This window comes from Mizuhopecten yessoensis, unplaced genomic scaffold (genome assembly GCF_002113885.1).
Source record: "Mizuhopecten yessoensis strain PY_sf001 unplaced genomic scaffold, ASM211388v2 scaffold2711.2, whole genome shotgun sequence".
NCBI classification, from domain to species: Eukaryota; Metazoa; Mollusca; class Bivalvia; order Pectinida; family Pectinidae; genus Mizuhopecten; species Mizuhopecten yessoensis.
In genome coordinates, this window is record NW_018485984.1 from 739456 (window position 1) to 763579 (window position 24124).

At 32.8% G+C, this 24124-nt stretch overlaps 1 protein-coding gene across 2 annotated transcripts in view; it reads right to left on the reverse strand.

Moving 5' to 3' along the window:
• LOC110445095 (homeobox protein Hox-B4-like) overlaps nucleotides 1-24124 on the reverse strand; it is a 43612-nt gene that overhangs the window by 13427 nt on the left and 6061 nt on the right. Inside the window, exons 2-3 of one of the 2 annotated variants that reach the window (XM_021489483.1) lie at nucleotides 19303-19444; nucleotides 17946-18633 (exon numbers count right to left, since the gene is read on the reverse strand). In XM_021489483.1, the coding sequence (XP_021345158.1) occupies nucleotides 17946-18507 (562 nt within the window). In that variant the 5' untranslated portion in view covers nucleotides 18508-18633; nucleotides 19303-19444. Of the gene's footprint in view, nucleotides 1-17945; nucleotides 18634-18792; nucleotides 18894-19302; nucleotides 19445-24124 lie in introns of those variants that run through there. The other variant, XM_021489484.1, reaches the window with a different exon arrangement.

Consider the following 24124-nt stretch of genomic DNA (forward strand, 5'->3'; position numbering starts at 1 on the left):
TGAATATGGAACATAAAAACAATCTGTCCTACGTTTATATCCGGAAATAGAAAGCTACTTCATTGTATTATATATGGATACATAATGAGATTTGTGGATTAAGACTTGCTGTTTATTATAAATGTTTCAATATTACTTGAAAATCAAAACAATTGTTTTACAAACGGGGACAAAATCTTGGTGATACACAAACACCAACAGTATATACTACATGTAGAATCACCTAGAGTTCGTAAACAACCATATTATCACTGTATATTAAATAATATTAAGAAGACGCGGCGATAGTGTTTTTAACTGGCAGGACACAGCGATAACAAGGCGATGATAAAACACCACTTCACGCCATAGCCGACAGGTTATGGAAGACAGGGATATAAGGATTATGGAAGATTGTCATTTTGGAAGCGCGCTATCATCAATTTCAACAAAATTTTAGTCAAAAGTCAACATATTTCGACACATTACAAGCGCACAGACGCACTTTATTTTCTCCTAGTAAAACTTTATACATGCCAGATGTGTTAACTATTTCATTCCTTGACCGCGGGATGACGGCCTGACAGTACAATTAATGAGCGCGTCAAGCATGGTACAGGTGCGAGATACTTGTTTCCTTAGACAGATCCAGAAGGGCCAATCTTGGCAGCGATAAATGGGATTCTATGAGCGAGAGGAAGCACAGCCAGGATGTATATACCGCCAAGTGTCGTTCTACTAGCCGACCTTTAGTAACATTCCATTAGGGTAAAAAATTAAAAAGTTGACATCACACCTTCTCATATAAGACTATGCACACGACGTTATTAATATTCAAGTCGAAAATACGTTCCTAGTAAAAAGCATTTGTCAGAACAGTGTCCACTGCTTATTGTTCATGCCCAATTTGGTAGAATTATCATTTAAAAACTTTTACTGAATCATTCTGCATAAAACACTAAATATACACAATTAATGCAATACATTGAAATAAAGGAAATGTTTTATGTTATGTTCCGAGGAAATATTTTGAACTTTGTGTTTCTGAGTCAGTTTTGAAATCGGAATTAAGCTTACATTTTGTTAGGACAAGTACAATACGAGTAACATAATCGTTTGTTTAAGGGTTGCTGATTATCTCCCTTGGAAGCATTTGCACTGGTTGTTTTTCCTTTTGTTTGCCTCTTAAAAGAGGAAACACTCCAGCGGTTATAATCGCCGAGGAGCTTTTTCATATTTCCGAACAGGCATTCAGACTTTGAATAATGTCCCTCAGATATAAAAGATAGGATTTTTTTATAAAGCGATGTTCAGGCTTATAAGTTAAAGAAATTCGCCTTTAATTCTTATACTGAACGTTGACAATTCCAGAAAACCAAATATGCTAGGATGGCTATAAATAAGTCCCAAATTTGACCCTTTGAATTTCAAAACAAAAAATATTGATTTTTTTCCAAAATATTAAAACTTCGAACAAGCGAAACTCCATCAAACGCATCGAAAGGTGTCTTTTCAAGAGAAGTCTTTTGAAAATGATATTTCATAATGGAGCGAAAGGTATTGATATTTGCTGACCCAATGATGCTACAACATTAACTTATTGGATAAGTAGCCGAGGAAGAAAATACTGTAAATGTGATGTCATCAATAAACAACTGAATGCTAGTTCACATTTTACTTTGGTTAATACATCAACAGAAATTATTTATGTAAAACAAACAATCTTTAGCTTTCCTTACATTTGATACATGGTCAGATTTATCATTTCAAAACAATTTGACTGACATACAACACACAAAAAGGATGTGTCTTTCATACCAAATCTTTACAATGATATTGATAAAACGAGTATGTGTCTTATGTACTTTCACGACATTCCATCCATACCTTAAATCAGTAACCAAGTTATGTACCGGGACTCAAATCAAGTAATAGCATGTTATACAAAGTGATATTGTATCATTCTTCCGTCAGTTGTTCTTCATTACTTTGATGATTGAAGGTTCACGGTTGACATATGATAAATATTAATGAGAATTTAAACAGAAGTCACAAAATCGCGTAAGATGTCGTGACTTTTTCACGCCAGTGTTTTAGAGTTAAATACATTTCATTCCGGGTACATTCTAACGTTACATCCGACTGACAGTTGTGTACTTATAGAATGTCGAGACCCTTTAATAAGGCTAGAGGGTGTGATTGCTATTTCCTTTACTAACTGTGAAAAGGTTTGTAGTAACACGCTTCGATTAACTCTGCTGTCGAAATCAAAATATTATCTCCCCTTATTTATTGTATGAGAAGACAACTTGGCAAAATAAGTCGCAGGCGTTTGCCTTTCTGTCAAATAGTGATTGATGCGTTTTATATTTGAAACTGTTTTACTTAACTGATTGAGAATTGATATATCTATGTCCCCATAGGATATATATACACTGAAACAACCTAGTGAATTTACAAATAGGAAAACAAATCAACGGTTAGATATGAGTACATACGTCAGGTACATATTAAACAAATACCATAATGGGTTAATAAAGCGAAAGTGAACTTTAACAGGCTACTTATACAACTATTCCACACCTTGTTTGTTGATTGGGTATTCTACAAATGTAAATGCACAAACTACTTAAGGGTACACAATAACGATATCATGGTATGATCAAACGAATCAAAACTGACAAACCATTGTTTAATAACAAAAATATAACACGTAATTAATTATATCATACATATAAGATAAAGTACCTTAAATTGTCAAGGGTATCACCCGCATCATTAAGTGTCAGTTTAGAATTTCGACACGTTGTCCGCCTGTTGTGACTGTTTCAATTAGAAACAATTTGACCCAGACATATAAATATGTATCATAACTAGATATATTAGACTAGAGTACTACACAGACAGTAGGTAACTAGATAGTTACTATCTACTATGTCTGATGAGGGTTTCTGATACAAATTTGGTTAGGTTATGATTTATTTCCCTGTATCGTTATCAGTTATAGCATTACAATAATTGATAATAACAATGAATAGCCAGTCTTGTAAACGAGCTGTCGCAAAAATATGAATCTGTATCATAACACTTAGCTATAGTTTGTATTGCAGGAACGTGAGTGTCAAATATACCCCACATACAACATTAACAAATAATTTGAATATAAAATCAACTTGAGTGTAGGTGTTACTTTCTTAAATAATTTAAACCGATAATGAAGAAGAGAATTAATGTTTTAATTCTTTCATACCAATTACAACCAATCTAAATATTTGATACTTTGCATCAGGACATTCATGGTTTCCGTTTTATTCCATTCCATTTGCATCGGAATAATATACAAGCCTCACACCAAATAACCCTTGAGTGGTCTAATATCGTGGTTTGCTAGTGTCATGGGGATGATTTAAGGTGAACGAAAACGTCTCGCCGTATCGGGTGTGATCCGAAGACCACCAAACGCTAAGTAAAAAGAAAGTAGAGTCATAATTTACACGGATTTGATATTCATTTTGTCAGTTTGCTGGATACAATTACTGTGTTGCCCATTCCCTCCCACCGGTACCAGGAAACCATAGCAATATAATGGTCTAATACAATGCAGCTTTTCTTTATGGACCTGTATACACATCTATACGGTATTGTCAACATCACAGTATAATAAGAAGGGGGACACAACCCCCTTTATCGAGTTACTATAAAATATAGCATACAGACATGTGAAAGAAAGCATTGGTTTTTGCACATATTAATAAACACATGGTAGGTGTACTTTTGTTTTATTCATAGAGTATGAATAGTGCATTGAGTTACATGGTTTTTCGCGATAGTCCTAACATGTATTTCTATGTTGAAATGTTTTAGTTTTCTTTCTCATAAAATTGTTCAGTAGTACCAGAGATTGTTCATGTGACGTTGGGGCTTTGTAAAGGCCCTTTCAAGTGACGATTTCTGCTGTATTTCCTCAAATTTAATGCAAAAATCCCTATATTTCCTCCATGCCATACATTTTGCCTATTATTTTCTTAAAGTAACAAGGCACATGCCCCTGTCGAAACAAAGCCAGAAAATCACTAGGTATATGTTAATGTGCAAAAAAAGTATGATAAATCATTCTTAAATGATGAAATAGATAGTCAATACTTATTTTTACTATTTTGTATGATAGCAATATAAATAAAACACAGAATAATAATGAAAATGATGTAACATGAATTAGCTTAAGAACAAAATGTAGTGTTCTTATATCAAGTGTTAGTTTTCTCATTAGTGTACTACTTGCCGATACATGGCTATGTAGCCCATTATACTTTTGTGTGATTATAAATCTTGTATATAAAAAAAATGTATGAGCGAGCCTTTCTAAGATAGTGAAATAGATAACCAATAAAACATTTCAACAATACCAGATGAACTTTCTGCAAACTTATTCATTTGTGATTAATACATCAATATATTCAAGCGACAACTCTTCTATTTATTGATGAGATAGCTTCCTAATGAATATTAGAGGCTAAATTTAGATTTTCATAACTCCATTTTTAAACACTTAATCACCTATAGTTTCACTCCAGCTTTAGGGAGAAGACATCACATTTGCCATGTTTTGATAATTGATAAAACCACATTAATAACATTGTGCGTTTCCACAATTAAACTTACTTGCGCAGAATGATGGTTAAGCATGTTTTGCGTAATTTAAGGCTTGGCTTGTCACTAACCTTAATAAGCGGTAGTCATTATATAAATTATAGGATAATAAAGAAGTAGAACGAAATGGGTATCTTAATCTTTACGAGGACAACATGAAAAGAAGTGAATTAGATTAATTCTGTTCTACAAAGTGGAATTTCATATAAACGTATTGTGTGTATAGACATTTACAAATATCCGGTATGCAAATAGTTTATGTCCAATACGATCCCTTGTTCAATCTTCATTATATAGAATGCTTCACTTTACGACAAACACAGCAGCGCTTTTCTATTTTGTTTTCGTATGACGTAATTGGAATAGTTTTATCACAATATCTGTCACGCAAATCTATAAACAAGGTATTATTGAAATCGATAGCATTATTTGCTCAGTTATATTTGATTCTTGATAACTTCCCATCATTAAGTAGGTGTTCTTGATATAATGTTTTTATATAACACGACGGCGGTCAAACATGAAATACATCTTTGTTTTACGTTTGGCAATCTACGTCACCAAATTTTTATCAAACATCACTTGTTGAATGTATCAACCTGGCAACGCAGCAATAAGTAACAATAAACATAATCTGGACAGAGAATATCATATCTAATATCATCAGTTGATTAGTTAATTATTCCCTGTTCATTGAGTTTGTTATACTCATATATAAATAATGAAGGGAGAATGTATAATGAAAAAAAATAGGTTTGAAATGCAATTTAACGATGTACAGCAGTTTACGAGAGTGGTACTGATTTGTAAGTTTAGAAAGTTAACTCATATAAGGTTATTCCGAAACACAGGCCGCCTATTTATAAACAATCTATACAACCCCAGAGAGGAGTAATCAACCAGTGGAGTGATCTCCCCGAGTGGTATGCAATTATTTGTGACATCTTCCTGGAGTGACGGATTTATATTCAAACTATGTCTGACGGTTGCAGGAAAACAAAGTATTGTTGTTTTTAGATGCCTCTCAGCCATATCCACTACCTCATTTCGAAATATCACATATTCAGTGAATTTAATACTAAAAACTTATCGTTTACCAATATTGGCGACTATCAGTGATTACTGTAGAATCTTAAGTCATACCATGCTGAATCATTCCTTTCTTGCCGACAGAACTCCATTTTGTCATAGATTCACGTTATGATAATATTCTTTATTGGAGATTTTAATGAACATATTAGCCGTTAAAACATTGTTGACTACTAGTATTGAGCCAAATTACTATTGCAGACGAAACAATCTAGGTGCATGTTTCTTTCAGACCTTAACTGAAGACCACTAATATACAGTTCATTGTTCTCAGATCTTCAAAGCAAGACTTCATGTTTAAATGCAGTTGACGGAATGGTGTTTCGTGATTGAGACTTGGACGAAAAACCCCTGGCATGTGAAGGAAGAAATGTCAGGAAAGTTTGTAGTGTCCTCCATCTAACTGATCCCGCTGGTAATGGATTTTGTGCAAAAAGTCATTCGTTCTTGGAACGGCGTATTCATCGTGGGATTCCAATTGCCGACTCTTACAACAAAACGTTGCAATGGATTACCGAGGTGGCTTCCATACATGCACGCATCACAACCGTTTCCTGTCGTCTGCAAGTTCACATAATTCCCCGCGCTTTCTTGGGTTGTCGTCCAAGTCATTCAGCTTAGATCCACAAGAGGAAATAATAATCTCAGACCAGGAAATGAATCGTGTATGGACCAATGAAGAATGCAACTTATTTTCACAAACAGTGAAACATGTGGGATTACATGAAATTACATCAGCTAACTAAAGATAATAAAACAAATCCCATCAACCCAGATTGTGTATCGTATAGAAATAATAATTCAAACTCAATATTATAGTTCTTTGCTCGATTATTCCAAACTATTTAAAACTGCAAATGGGATCAAACAATGTCTGATTTCTGTTATTGCATTTTCATATTCTTTGCATAAAATTGTGGGACAATCTATATTTTTTCTATTAAATGACATACCTGTATGCATGTGTCAAACGAATATGCATGGATATAAAAGAATAGATACAATATTTTGTAAGTCTGTCATTCCGATCCACACTAATCGCGTAGTTTCTGGACAAACGGTTGGAGCCTTCTTGTCTGTTCTTATTTTGCAGCTTTTGTGCAGAACTCAACACCCTGCTTAGCGAATGTTATGACATGTGAACAGGGATGTCATCGTTAAGCATCTCTTGATTTCCGCGGCAGCAAATGATGAGAATAAAATATGCATTCCTGGTTGATTTAAACTGCTTATCTCATAAAACCCCTCTCGATGTATCTTTGAATTGCGGAACAGTAATCTTGTTTGTGGCATTCTGTGTTTAACTCTGTAAGCGGTACCTAAGTTGGGATAAGATGCCCGTGTTAGCTGGCTCCCCCTTAGTCCAATATAACCTTGTAAAACAGTTTTCCAACACTTCCACCTCTATAAGTCTAATTAGCTTACACATATTTATGGCAAATCGATTTCAGTCCAACCTATACAAATATATATAATGTTTACATGTTTATAAATACAAAACTAACACTGAACGACCGTTAATTATATTCAATTCAATTCGACACCTGTGCATCAATGTTTGTTATGGTTTTGAACAGTGAAGTTCTGTTAAGCACACAATGCTCGCGGCATGTTTCACACAGCTAGGATTTATGGGCAGAGAGGCGCCAGACTCTGGCCACATAAACCTATAAGTAGTGACCGTCACTGTTACCAGTTGTCATACTACCGGAGAAACGAAAGCCATCCCAAACAGGCATCTTCCCGGGACATTTTTCATTTCAAAGAGTAGGATAAAATTTCACAGCGAGTAAAACTGTTTATTGTACGATTCCAGCATGCTGAGAGGTTACAGTTGATGAATGTGTATGCTTTCTAGTCAACTGTGTCGATGGTGAAAAGAAAAAACGGCCATGTGAAAATAGTCTCTTACGATGAATTTAGAACGTTTACTATTCCATAATAGACATACATAAACATTTTGATTTAGACGGACGCGTGTGTTGAAACAAGCTCCGGGACGTGTACAATGATTTGCATTTATCTTCTTTCAGCATTTTCAAATTAGATGAACTTGATCGATACTGAGTGAAAGTGCTCTATTGGGTATTATTATGCTATTGAATGTGTTGATAAATTAGAAAACTATACAAAAAAATGTTAATTAAAATAGCAGAATTAATTAATTAAACGAAATATTGATTTGATAATTCAAAATACACTGATATTTTATCTTCCTTTCAATGGGGAAGAAAACAACACCTAAAATACTTGAATTAGTATATTTCAACCAACACTCGCCTATCTAGATGTTTTGTATCGTTTTTTATGTTGTTTCTAAATTTAAAACACTGTGAAAAAAATGAACACGCCACGCAGGGAAAAAAATGCCAGTGATTTAAATCTCATTAAATTGTTTTTACGTGTTTGAGTAAATTTCCTTCACTGTTCATTATCTAGTAAAGACTATACACTTAAATTTAACGATATGTAATAATGCAGTTATGTGTACATCGTTAACACACTTGTCACTTACGAAGATCGGATTACAAACTCAGATGTGCACAGCTTCGGGTCATAAATAGGCTGCAATGTGATGGTATGTAAGTATATTTTAAATAAGAAGACTCCCTATGAACTTGTATTTACTAAAATTTATCATATTCCAGCAAAACTTCTTTATCGGTGCCTTTTTTCAAGTTCTGAAGATGCTAAGCAGTGATAAGTAAATAGCTGAAGAAATAAGCTGGATACAAATACCAGCCATGATATACGCAGCGACCTTCTACATCACTTGTCTGCCCATCGCAGGCCTACCTTAAAATGTCATCTGGCAATCCAATGTCTTAATTCACCGGATATGATTGCCACATAATCCTCTTGTAAAAGCTAAGACGATTAATTCGTGGCAAAACATTCACAGAAACGTGTCATATAATGTAAACTTTTAAATGTATCGTTAAATAAATATAAATATGTATTGCAGTTAGGTATGCATTCCATCAGTACTACATAATCTAATAAACGTTTGCACCTCATGAAATGTTGGATAGCATGTAAACTCCAATTGGCCAGACATAGGTTTACAGTATGCCTAGTGGTTTCGTATGTAAAACAATTGTGTACAGTTCTGGCCTGGGGCAGATAGTCATCACTGACAATTTATTTTATGACCCTTTACGCTGTATCCTCAGTCAAATGTTCAATTACAGAGACATAAAAGTGAGTTATGACCTTCGGCAAAGAGATACCGCTAAAAAATGATAATACTGAGTATTTCACCGTAAACTACAATAATTTATAGGGCGCGTATTTCAACGTCATTCTATTTGAGAATACTTCTCATCTTTGTGTAAAGATAAAGAAACGTTACTTTTTCTCCCTGTATATTGTAATATACGTATCACACTACAGCTAGTTGGATTTTTGTCGTTAATTATAACAATAAAACATATTCACACATTTAACTATGATACTCGTCCCGAAAGTGACTGCAGACATCAACGGATCGGCTCTTCAGGAGGCTGATGCAATCATGTTTTATGGCGTAAATATTTTATGTTGACGTTTGGCGTTTAGGGTAGATTTAGGTCCTCATAAACATTGCTTTAATGAGGTATAATCATATACTGTACATCACTACTTAAATTATGATCTATTTTCTTCTGATTCAGCACGTATTTTTTACAAGGTCCTTTTATTATTCATTTTCTAGGATTTAAGTTCATAAATAACGGTAAAGCTACTTTATATTCGTTTCATACTTTAAATAAAACCCTACTGAATTTGAATTAAAAACACATCTATTGAAAATATTTTTGTTTAACTACGAACGAAAACTATTGAAATAGGTGAACGTACCCTTTCTTTACACAAATGCTGTCTTGAATGTGTTGTCAGTCGCATTGATTAACATCTATCACAACTTCCAAGGGAGATAAACAGCGTGATATAAGAGAGACGACACAAGCATTCACTTTGATTACGCACTAATGATACAACCCGTATAGGTACTGCTGCGATCAATGCTATTCGCGGTAAACGTAGAGAGATCCGAGTTAAAAATTAATTGACCATTAGACTCATATAGATATAGATGTGTGTATGTATGGCACATACCTTTTTCTTATTTACAGATGGCATTATCCATGAAAAATTGTTTGAAAACACATAAATAGATTGCAGGGTTTTGCATTGTTCCACATCAAACATTCTTAGTTCATGAGTTAAGAACAATTGGTACAGGGTATTTAGATTTAAATAACGTACATTTCATTAGTACGGTACCTCCGCTAATCAAAGACTCGAATCCAGAAATATTTGATCTCAAATTATTGAGAAAGAAATAATTACGTGTGATATCAGACTTTTTTTAATTTTTGAATTGACCTAGGTTCCCGATTTGCTAATTGTCTAACTCTGAGTAATGCTTTTGGAATACCCTCTTTTTATGGAATATATTATCAAGAGAAGAGATACCATTCTAATGTGATCAGGATATTCGATTCGCAATTCTCATATTGGCGAAGCAGTAACAGACATAGTCATATGGACGTTTGATTGCATCACCACTAGCACTGCTTTTGTCACCCGTGGACGTCGAGTAGCCACATAAGAGACGGAATATGATATACACATTTATAGCTAGGTAATGATTTTTTTTTTATTCCTCCAAGTCTATGTTACAACATAGTAAGCAAAGCGACTACCTTTTGATGAAAACGATACCCGCTTCCTTGTGAGTATTAGAGCTATTATATAGCTGATTCACAGAGCATAAACCTCTCAACAGGCCGAACCTACCCTGCCCATTACAAAAACCACGTTTACACATGGCTGAGTAGATTTCGTGTCAATTTCAAAAACATTTCACGCAGCAGATGATTTTAAAGGGATATTCAGTTATTTGGTTTCTATGCCCTTCCGTTTTGATACACGATTGAGATTGGGTACGAGTCAAGATAAACGGTAGTGTACAATGGAACGCCTAGCCGCTTTCACAGATAACATACAAACTTGGTCTTACACTTTTTTTAAATATGAAAACTCTACTAGACAGGAAAATGTATCATTAACCATGCAAAATTGAACATTCGCTTTAATGTGTAGCTGTGACATTTTGGTCGGTTTCCACTTAAGTTGTGTGTTAATTCATTGCAAAGGTGTATACGTTGAAGATATTTGATAAACTAATCTAATGTATTAGAGTGGACTGGAAAGAAAGATCGATCATAATTATGTAATTTCTTTTGAAGATTCAATTCAAGTGAGGATTTACTTTGCCCTGGAATATACATCGATATTACGAACTCTGATCTCTAGTATGAAATGGCCTCGGGGAAAACGATAAGGGTGTCAGGTTTCACCTGTTCGTTGAAAAGGGTACAACACAAGTTTCAATTATCAATATGTGTCTTAGTATCTCAATAACGTATAATGATACAGGGAACAATATGCGCAATCTGAATTCATCACATTATTCTTGCGAATATGCGATGGTCACACTTGTGATAGGTTATTGACATGTGTACATCAACTTGGTTAATATATCACGTTGAATAGTGTTATTGTTATTGTCCATTTATATTTTGAAATAATGTTGTTTAGGGATGTAAACATAAGCTTTTTTGAAAGAAAACATAACTACGAAATGACACATCCAGTGTTTGATGTCAGCTATTGTTATTTATGTTAACAGCTAGTGATATTTACTGTTAATAATTGTTAATTTACGAAATAAACAATTGTTATTCTTCTTGTTTGTATATCCTGATTAGAAAAGGCGATTCGTTCCAATGGGCGTATACCCTGTAATAAAATGTTTACGTTCTTGGCTACTATATATTATGTTACATTGTATTTATACGTGCTGTGACTCATTTTTCTGTTGTTAATATATGCATATGTTTAACTGTAGAACGCCATTCATTTGCTGGGCAGCAGCATTTTATTTACGCATCTAACAATTATCTTTTTCATCAAACATATACAGTTCAGTATACTGGTTTTTTGTTGTTGTTTTTTTGCGAACTGGTTTAAATAAAAGAGTTCTTGAATATTTAATAAATGTATTGTTTACAGTGAAGATAGTTCATATCCTTTTTCAATGTTTCCGATTCAACACATGCGCATATATTTCCAAAAAAACATCCATTAATGTATTTTAGTATAAATACATTTTATATCACACATTACACGACTTTGATGTATTGAAAACAATCTTGCTGGGAACCAGTGATATATCTTTCTAGACGTCACCAAGGCTATTCTGAAAACCATTTGGCTTCATGGGCTCTTGTGTTTTGTAAATCAATCAATTATTCTTTGTTTTATTGAGTTCTCCACGATTGTTCAGATTGGTAGATCACCTTCGTGTAGTAAAAGACCACGTGTCATGTATTAACTTAGATCCGTTTACACTCCTAGTTTATTAGCGATTCTGGACAATATTTATGATCACGTTTCAGTTCCAAAGGTTCATTCCAATCGATAGTTACACCAACGCGAACTACTCATCACTGGCATGCTGATGATCTCTAGGTATGGAAAATAGCATAACTGGTATCTCATGATCTCGATCATCGAAGCTAATGTGATCATAATGCTCATATTAGTTTTTGTAGATTCTTCTGGCAAATAGAATAAACAAGTGAAAAACATAAAATTGTATCAATATACACAGGGAAGAAGTTACATTCTCAAAATGTTCAGCTAATTTAGGTCAAATACAATAAAACGTAATGAATGTATACTCTAGGGGACATCTTTCTAATTACCTTCTAGCATGACTCTATCGTCAGTGACCCACAAATATCCACACTCTGAGGACGGAAGCAGCACATATTAGCACGTTGTGATAGTGGGTAGGGAGCATCAAGCACGAACAGGGAGAAGATAGCACACAATCAGGGAGTACATACTGATCACAATAGAACAATGTATCAAAATCTTTTTCTTTTCGTCCTTATCTTTCGGGAAGATGAAACTGATCTTCCTAATTTCCATTGTCTGGTAATCCTAACTTATACATTGTTTGGAATTAATGAAATATACCTGGTCGCTTAAACTAAGGCAGTACTGAATTAGTCGTGTTTTCCCATTAAACAAAGCATACAAAATAGACAAAAAATCTAACTTGAAAACACATTGCACTGAAATCGTCTCAGGTTCGGCATTGCATACATTTGTGATATACTATTCTTGAAAAACCCATGTCCATTGTTTGATATACATAAGATACAAACATATTTGTACGTTGAAAAGGAGAAAAAAACAAAGAAACAATCGAACAAAACAACGCAATGCAAAGTCCGTTTCTTCGAAAGACACACTGAACCTACTTCCAAAATGAATACGTTAAAATAAAGCTGTATTTGTTGATGTTATCAACAAGTAGTCTATCAGAATTTTACTAGTTAAAAGTGACACAGTATATCAATAAGATGGAAAATAATTCGGATATTTTACTAGCTGGTTCCTTGAAAAAATAACACATTAAACCAATACGTTTTGCATTCAATTATTATAAGCTAGTATAGTCGTGCATTGTAGGAATTTCCAATGAAAATTGCAAGACTAAAGAAATGCATGTGGTTGACCTTGATCTTCCTGCTGCATAAAACATTGCTATATACAGTGACAATGTTTTGATATTGCTTTTTTAAATAAATTTATAGATATTATTATTTGTGTTGAGATGCAAAAAAAGTATTATGAATTTGTCATTCAGATATATCCATATTTTGTTTTCCTAATTTTCAGATTGTCAATGTTGCCATTTTTAAATATGAAGTAAAAATGATGTTTGTCATCAATCAATTGATATTCTATCGAATTAATGAACTGATATTTATGATATTTAAGTTTGATTTATTAATACTTTATATCACAAACAAGCATGTTCATGTATCCATTATATCATTTTTAAGCAAACTTTGGGCTTTCAGGTTTTGCTGCAAAATATTGTTTTTAAACATAATAAATCTTGCTTATGTGTTTTTTTTTCAAAATTGAAAGCCTTTGCCAAACTTAATCAGTAACACTACTGAAAAATGGGAAATGAAAACGACCATATATCAATAATAAAATATCGTTAATACCACTCAAGGGAAATCCATATTGACTAAAGCCATGTTAAAACAGTTATAATACACACCCATACTTGTTATAGCACTAACTAACGATGGGCGTTTGGAATACTTACTTAATAATACGGTACATAATATATTTTCGCCGAATGTGTTCACTTAGATACTTTATTACAATTAAAAAACGGCGCGTGTTATCAACTTTGTTTATAGCTGTTAATGAAATCATAAAAGCTTTACGTTTTCAAACAACTATAATAGTATACTATTGATACACTGTATCAGTCATGATACAACTTGCAGGTATCTGTGACTAATGCTTTGTACAAAAAATTCAATGTTTTGGATTTTGATATTGCTTTTTTATTTCATTCAAGAATTAATAGATACAAAAGAAAAACAAAAACAATAAAGGAACAATTACAATTTATGTGTCGAAGAGTATACCCCGGTCGTGCTGTCGGTATAGATGTATTGGAAAACGGGAAGGAATGAAAAAAACTGCCATGGTACGCTCCATCTCCTACACCAGGGACACCGTAATGAGACACTTAATATAATTAGAGAACGCCTTACAAAAGCGTTACCATGGAGACACTTTGCTAAATAAACTTAGATCGATATGGTAGAGAATCCGTTGATTAGCCATATTGTTAGACACTTTCTTAAAAACACAATTAATTCGTACAATTGGGAATTTTTGTCTTTGAAGATTAGTTGCTACTAGATTCTTTGACTATTATATATGATTAGTCAAAATCTCGGAGGAAAACAAATAATATATATATATCAATTATTGATTGCCCCAAATGACTAAAACTCGAAACAAAATTGTTATTACAGCTTGGTTTTTTTTCAGTATTATAATATCCCATCTAAAGCATAGATAACCATTGGTATAGAAGATAGATACAGCGAAAACAAAACCACAAGACTGGGTACAAAAACAATATGATCATACACAAAGGTTTGCTAAATATTGCATTAAACTGTTTTTTGGGGTTTTTTTTAACAACGGAAAGACATTTTAAAATAATGCCTGATATAAAAACCGTATAATTGTTTAATTTCCATTTTTTTATGTTTTTCTTAAGTGTAGCAAAATTGTTATGGTTATATCATAGTATATACAGCAAAGTATTGAATTATATAAGAATAAAATACCAAGCTTAAATATATAAGAAAAATCGATTCCGCTACCAACGACGATTAATATATATAAAAACTCTAAAATATAATTAAAATTAAAAATAATTTTCTTCATTCTTATTTGATATCACAAATAAACAAGTTATTCATGTTTTGTGCAAATAAAATGTATGTGAGAGTGTCGATATTTTAACCAGGTAAACTTGTTATATATTTAATAGCCCATACAATAAGGTATAAGGGGTAATGTCAAATTTCTTTAGGAGACCGCGTTTGTGGTCAGTCGGGCTGGCAGTGTTCATGAATTAGTTCTAGACGTTTAGCATCACTAGGTTTATTATACTGTGGCGTGTGACTTTTATTTATGACCTATTCTGTTTCCTAACGGACCCTCGACTCGACTTGAAATAGCAGTATTTTAACCGCTGTTTACAAAATTCTTCCCTGCCAAAAAGTTAGTTTCATACTTAGGCAAACACGACATCAGAACTGCGTGGTTTTTTTTAATATTATTTCTTTTTCTAATGTTTAAACTAGGAAATATCTGTTACAAAAGAAAGAAAAAATAACCTATTTAGATACTGTTGATCTATAGTTAATGTTTTAGTAAATGCATATGGCGAAATTATATTAAAAAATAATGAGTTAAGAGGTACGTATATGACTTACTAATATATTACCTATGAAACGCATTTATTATACAGGTCATGGATAGCACATATAATATCTATATTATAATGTAAATATTTATATGAAATATCAATGCGTGAATTATTAGAATAAATTCATAAACTGTCTCAGTATAGTGTCGATCTAAAATATAATAACCATCAATACTGTAAAAGACAGTTTTTAATCCAAATTAATTATTCTCTTTGAGGCATCAAAGATTTTCAGGACTCAAGGTTGGAAATTCAGTTAAAATTTTTGAGGTTATTGGATGAAAGAGCGCATTCATTTATTGTATCAAATGCATGAAGTGTTTTGCGTTATGTACGATTTGTATGTGTTCATTAAAATAAAAATGTATATGTTATTGCAAGTGTAATGTATGTTACACTTGATAGTATGCATCTAAAATATCCCCTGTTATAAGTCATTGGTGTGTTGCAGTGTATGTATACAGATATATGAGAAGCCTTTATTCAATTAATAACTGGAAATTCATTTGAAACTTGCAGTTGCTTGTTAAAATAATGGCCATATGAGTTTTTTTACCTAAATTTCCCGAGTTATATTGTTGATTTTATGTACAATTCCAAGTAATATTGTTTTCTTTTTATTGCAAATTTAATGCAAATTACAATAAAAAGAAATATTTAACCTCTAATATAATTGTATCAGTAGAAAGAATTAAAAAGCCTTTTAAAATCAAACTGACATCCAGGTAGGTTTGTATGTATCATACGAATTTTAGACAAGGTATTGCAAACTTTGTATCACGAATTTTCCCCGTTTCGTCTAACTTCGGCTACGCTCAAAATTAGTTCTGGCGGTTAAAAAATAAATACACTACAACACAAACACATACTTGTGTGCTTGCTGAGGTATGAACGAGACGGTGTACTAGCTTATGTGTATATACATATGCAATCTCAAATAGTCTCCTATGTACAGTTAAATTACTAACGTTTTATAAAATGCCGTTTCTTGATGCATTTAGAAAACATAGTATATTACAGACCGAATGTATTATGTTTTGGTTAGAATGTGTATTTATTCTATTAGTATAATTTTAAACCAGAATTCATTGAAATCCTATTTTTCTAAATACCAAAACAATTATTCTGGGATATCACTGATATATTTTGAAATAGATATTTGAAATACAAACTAGTCTACTAAAAGATAGAAAAGGTTACTGCTTTATTGTGTTTGTGTTAAATGTGTCATATTATATCTAACTGTGTATGTTGTGTACTAGATAAACAATCCCGTACACTTGGGGACAGGTATGACTTTAACCTGACATACTAGAGGTATTAACTGACCACAGCATGACTTGTCCGTTACAAATGTCTGCATTAATTCAACACTAATGTGTGTCTAGACTGTCACTATTTTCGGGAAACGTACCTAGGTTTATTAAAATATATTTATATTTACTCTATACGGATGAATTTAGTATAGAATGTGGATATGTGTTTGTATTTTATATATATTCCACGGGTTCTATCAAAATGATGTTTCAGCAGAAATGTATTAACTATTTTTGACATGTAGAAAAATACCATAATACCTTCTTCTCAGTTTGGATAAATGTGTTTGAATGTAGTTTGAGTTTCACAGACCACGCAACCACATGGTCTATTGTTTACATTTGTTGGACAAAATGGCTTCCGCTCGTAAATCAAGGTTTTTGTTCGCTAGTGTTGATTAGCATTTAACCACGGTAATTCTAGAAACCATACATACTATATAGTATATATATCCCATGTGATTCCCTCTAGAGTTAATTTACAATCTTAATCGAAAGAACGAGAACAGTTTTCGTTTAAATTTGAAATAGATTAAAAAGGAGTATTTATGTTTTGAATGAACAATGACAAATATGGCTGGGTGTGACCTCATTCGATATGCACACACCGTCGTCAGAACGTAGACCAGTTTAATCTTGGGGTAATGTCCCATTAGAGCAATATTGCAATCCCATAAAATTCTTCAATGTATAAAAATGAAAACATTAAAATTTACATATTTTTGTTCACGATAACGTCAGATAATCGGGTTGAGTGTTGACTTTCGCCATTGGATTTTTTTATATGACAACGGGTGTAATCTACTGTTAAAAGTATAATTGTAATTTTAATATTTAAAATTCCTATCCAGCGATTGATAACTATTGTTGAAGATAAATCGTAAACTGTGTTTGCATTTAATAATCATCGAAAACGTTATATTTGGACATAAAATGGTGTTATTTATGTTTAGTGTAAAAATGAAGATAAAAACATAATGTTGAAAAAGGGGTGTCACCCGGTCTAAATTGATAAAGGTGAGCAATGCACCTACCTTGAGAATACTGCATCCTCCTCATCCATGGATAGATGTGTGGGGGGGTGTACTGATCCGTTGGTCGGGGGGATTGAGGTGCCTGGTTTGTAGCGGATTGAGGGGAGACCTGGGATTGCTGCTGGTCCGGAGGGGTGGGTGGGGGTTGTTGTGAGGGTGGGGTGGTTCTATTCCTCTCCACCCCACCACCCAATTGCCCGTTCGGATAATATGAACCACTACTATTTGAATTTGTCCGTATATTACACGATGACCTTTCACTAGATGGGATATGATGGACGTTTTGAGAATTATTATTTCCGACATGGAGGTTGTGAGGGGAAGAACAGGGACTGGAGTGAGGTAGATGGCTCAACCTGGGAGCTCCATAAAAGTCGCCATTTTGGTCTTCAATCCGTTCCTCTTTAGACGGATAAGGGTACCTTCCACCCGGGAAACCCGGATAAAGCGTACCGGAATGCTGATAATTTCCATTTCTATGAAAACTGGCTTCAGAACAGCTGTCTAGTCCAACAGTTTGTCCATAGCACGTGGATAAAGAATTAACGAAGTATGAACTCATCGGTACCGTAGTAATTTCGGATCGTAAAACTGTCCCGTACCGTCAGGGTTGGACGCGTGCAGAATGAATTATGTTGATGTTGTTGAAGTACGTAGGGAGCGTTGTAACATAGAGAATCACTCGCCACTGAAAAGAAGCCATGATAACCACGTGATTAAGTCAGCCAATCATAACATCGCTTTCATTACAGAGGGTAAAAGTCAGACCAAAATAGATTTGAATATTTACAGTTCTACAAAAGATTAGATAGTAAAATAAATATTATATTTACTAAATGCAACTTACAAGTGTAGGAACAGTGTGACGTCCTAGTCCGAGCTGTTTCATTGTTAAATGTACACCGGCACCCTGTCTTACTGGTATACATACGACTTCGACCAACATTGAGCCTGCCCATCGATCAAATAAACCCACGTGGGCTATTGTATCGCAGGACACACTCCAGCGCATACGAAATATTACACACTGTACATTACATGTTTAAACAGCAAATCAACTTTGCTCTGCTAGCAGGAAAAAAACTTAACTTCTAGTTATGCTTATGTTAATAACGAGATTTCTGTTTATCTGATATATGTGATAAAAAGGCGATTCTTTACACAATAGCAGCCACTAGCCTGCCGACGGACTAATGTGTTTTGAACTGTACTTCAGAACGACCAAGAGTCATTAGCAAACCACCATTAACCTAGAACGCGCCAACACATTATTTTGATTTTCATCTGCTAGTACTATGTCCAGATATATATAAAATAACACTCTCATGATGAATGGATTTCGAGGCATTATACTTACGTTGTACGGATAGAACTAGCCTTGTAGCGAAAACTGTGGTCAGAGGAATACATAAATATTTAATGTAGCATTTTCTTCCCTCAAACAACTAGAAAGCGTTTCCCCGGTCCGTCTGTATCAACGAACTTAAGAAATGTCTCACCTGAAAGAAAAAAAAACATAAATATATACCTACGACTGATAGACATTTGCACATCTTATTTCATTGAAATAAAATGAGGATGGACGAAACAAAATTATCGATAATTCAATTAGGATTTAAATGTTAGAAGAATATAATAACTGTGTTTAAATGCAAGATTATATAAATTCAGATATGCATTCGGTTTAAACTTTTAATTTCTCAATCATATTCTGATCGTAATAACTATTTTATAAATATATATGTATAGCTTGTTATAAAATCATGATGAAGCGGACTATGGTTTAGAAATCAGATTTTGTGAGATCAAAAATGATCAATTATACGAAATTGAGGAACGATGCTCACGTGTAACATATTATTACTGAATATAATATCGTTAGATTAAACAAAGGTCTAAACGACCGTATAATACAAACAAAGACTTGTATTTATATTTCTTCGCAAAACTATATTTATAACGAAATATAATAAACATATAATATTTTTAATAGGCATTTATCGATGTAATAATAAATTTGAATGTCATATATGATTTTTTAACTAAAGAAACTCCGTATTGCAAAAAGTCGTATTCGATACAAATTTTGGAAACAAATATTATACGTTGTTCAAATTATAGATATATCATATGTTTATATAGCCTTTCATGAATTCTTACCCTACCTTAAGTAATAACGGTACAACGTTATTATGTTATTACTTGCACCAAAACCAAATGACGCAGAAACAATACACGACTGTTATCAATTTTAAGATAGAACTGTTAACGTTCTTCAGGGTTAAAAGTCGATTGTACTTTAGTTGTCATGACTTGATCACGAAAAGGTAAAATACTTGTGAAATGGTATATAAATAATAAACACATTTATTATTAACTGCAAGTGCAACACTTATCAATCATTACCTTACTAATTTATTCATATTTGAATAACTGGTATTTGCACTGGTGAATATAATATTGATGTAAAAATCGGGTAATCATTAAAACACAAACATCATCAGTCAGTTGTTTTCTTAAAATGTATGTAAAGGTGTTTTTCCGGCGGATGGTGTAGGAAGATAGAGATATAAGACAATGCTAGAGGGAGGAGAGTGTTTGTGTTATTATACGGGCGATAAAACAACTCAACTTAACTGTCTGAATAAATTTTGGACGCAGTGTCGTAAATCGTGAGGTCATTACATCTATGTTAAAGCAGATTTACTGTAAATATCATATATATATATATATTGGCACGTGTTTGTGTTATTTACGATACCATAACAAACAGTCAGAAAACCTTGTTAGAAAGGAAGGCTAATTAACCAACATAAATAAAAAGCCTACATGGACATATCAGTCCTCGAGGTGATGTATCGTGAACCGAGGTGAATAAATACACGGACACAACGCTAAGGCGACATTTTATGATTTATTCCCTGTTTGGCGTCTAGCTAAAGCCATTTGACAGCTTTGTATATGATTATTTTTCTTTTGATTCATTGGATGATTTCTATCTTGAATAATCGAATATACAATGAGCAATAAAGGGTTTATCTAAAATAATACAACATCCCGTTTCTCATGTTTCACGTTCACCATTGGTTCTCTTATGCGAACTTCAAAATGTTCCTGTTTCTCTTTATACACCATGTTCTTTCATATTGATGTGTTCATAATATTCACACAAAATATGTATCAATAAATAGTGGTTATTTTTAGGTGAAGGCAATCCCTCTTTCGATGTGCAACTTGTGTTAAATAACTCACCGGTTATTTATACATCATGCATAGCTATGCAGTTTATCAAACGAGCGCTTTTCATTGGACAAAATAAGAATGGATAAAAAATGACAACAACGTGGGGCAAAATGAAGAAGCGCTAACAAATTGTTTTCACTCTGGTAAACGTAGGTTCGATATATTCTTATTACGGAGTAATTTCTGGCCAACTGGGAACCACGAAGACAATTAATTACTGCACTCCTTTGGTATTAAAAATGCATGGATTAGAAAAGCACATACTGAGCATAAGAAAACCGCTTCTAGTACGTTGACGGAGTGTTGTATTGGAAATTATGGGATTAAACGTTAAATCACTTGGGAAGCAAAATAGCATATTACCACTACATAAGACAGCCTTGAATAGAGCATGTCACCAATGTACCATGTTTTGAAGGTATGAAATGATTGTTATGTACTCTTTTAAAGTTTATGTTTTTTCTTGATGATCCTCGATATTCATGATAACAGCGATGCCTGATCAAATCATATCGTGTAATTTAAAAAAAGTAAAAACAAAATAAAAATTTACGTTTTGAAAATAAACATACATTTGATCTTTCTATTGTATGTAATTTTGATAATAATAGAAAGATGTATATATTATTTTAAATATAATACATAATTAACCCTGATATTCAATTTCAGTGTATGCCATATTACTGTTATAAGGTTTTACACATTATTTTTTTGATATTCAATTATTTTTCTCTGTAATTTTGTCTCAGTTTAGCATATATATTGTATTGTACGCTACTAAATATGTTTCATGTTAAAAGTGCGTGTTAACAATTTGCGATGACTCATGTGTAAACAATGAAAGGATGTATATGTTACTATTTTTCCAAAATATTGTATTGATTGTTCATCTAAACCTTTATGTTAACGCTTTTTTAAATATGTTATATATTTTAAGAAAACAATTATTATTTATTGATATTTAGGAAAAAATCTTTAGTTGCTGTTGATATAAAAATGTATTTGAATAACAATTAAGTTGGTGACAATTTATTGATATTTAACAAAGAATAAACTCACGAGATCAGTTTAAATACATAACAAAAAGGTTTCAACTTTATAAAGGGAATATATGTGAGAAACCATCAAGGTTAATTTAATAATTGTTTATTCGCCATGCGAACAACAAAAGAGTAAACCACCCCTGTACAATGCACTCATTCACACAGTAACTTACAGAAAATAAAATTTAAACAGATACTTTGAGATATCTTAAATAGATATTAGTATTATTTCATTTTAACAAATGTACCTACTTGTATGTTTTCAAACTTCAAACGTGATCAAAAAGAATTATAAAAACATATAATGAAATTAAATCAGATGTATGATCTTCTTTTGATCAAATGTCAGTATTTCATAACTTGAAAAAATACATATGTATTGAAAGATCATTGTTATATTAGAGCAATAGTTTTGTCTACTGTTTAAAACAAAACATTTAATTATAAAAATAGCATTTTAACTCATTTACATAATTATTGTATGTTATAATATATCTACGCAGAAATTATCGTTTTATGTAAAAGATGACTGGTCAATTACGCGACGATACTACCATCGTAATGGACAGCCTATGAATCGAGGACATTCCGTGGTATGATTAGGGTTCAGGTGGACAGAGCAGAAAACGACATATTGTGCTAGAATTAGAAATTAATTTGACAATTGTCTTCCCCTAATGTTTAAATAGATTTACGAGGCGTACATTTATCCGGGTCGGTTAGATGTCATTCTATGTAGACCCAAACTGTTAAAACACGTAGAAAATACGTCCGACAAGGTAGCGGAAACCCATTGTTGTTGAGTGTCAGTCACCATAGCACGCGTGTAATAGTGTCTGTGTCCGTCCAAACTTCGTTCGCTCAATAAATTTACCTAAACATATATTTGCCAATAGAGCTTTATCCGTCATTAAAAATATAGCACATAATAGTATGTTAATTTACGTTTTCAGCCTCCTTTGACATATGAACCTTAATGTTGGTGATATTCAATTCTTATTCGATCTCACCTAATCTCTTCTCTCATTTTGTTGACTACAATTGATCAGGTAACATCGGAAAAAAAGCAAAAATAATTAAGCAAATAATTCGTCAAATAGCAACTCGATTCACTACCTATTATTGCATACGAAATATCAATTGTACTTATATTGGCCCAACACAAATATTCACTACTTCCAGTGTAAAAACGTTTTGGGTAAATAATTTTACATTATAATGAGATTGTTGCCCAGATGCAGAATTATATTTATTGCAGATATTTTATATTCGGTATTTATAAGTCTTACCATATAAATTAACTCTATATTTTTTTATATGTTGCTGTGTCTGTTTATCTTTTAAAAAAATGATTAACGAGCAGTTCACCATACATTATCCTTATGGAATGCTTATATGATATAAAGTTTTTATATGGAAAGTAATAAAAGAATGTCGTTGGGTTGTTTTTCTTGTAAAATTTGGTCCCCAATCCCATTTCGATGTCAGTGTGTCACGAATGTGTCGCCTACAATATCAACATACCTTCTCACATCACTACAGTTCAGTTCTGACATTCTACACACATACACACACCTTGCAATGAACACACATGATCACCCTTTATAACATGCACATGCTATATATACACACACGTCTTTGTGTTGCTTGTGCTGTCATTTTAATATCGCTGCTTTACATGCTTTTAATTATAACATAATTACCCAATAAAGTATTTTTTACACGGTTTTTAAACAAAAACAATTCATATTTACATTTTGATGCAATCAAAATTTGTTTTTATCGTTGAGTTCTGAGATCTTTAATAGCCCTTAACAATGGGATATAAAATTGATTTATGCTCACTACGTGCACATGCAATATGCACTTCTATACAGCAGTAGTATATTGTGT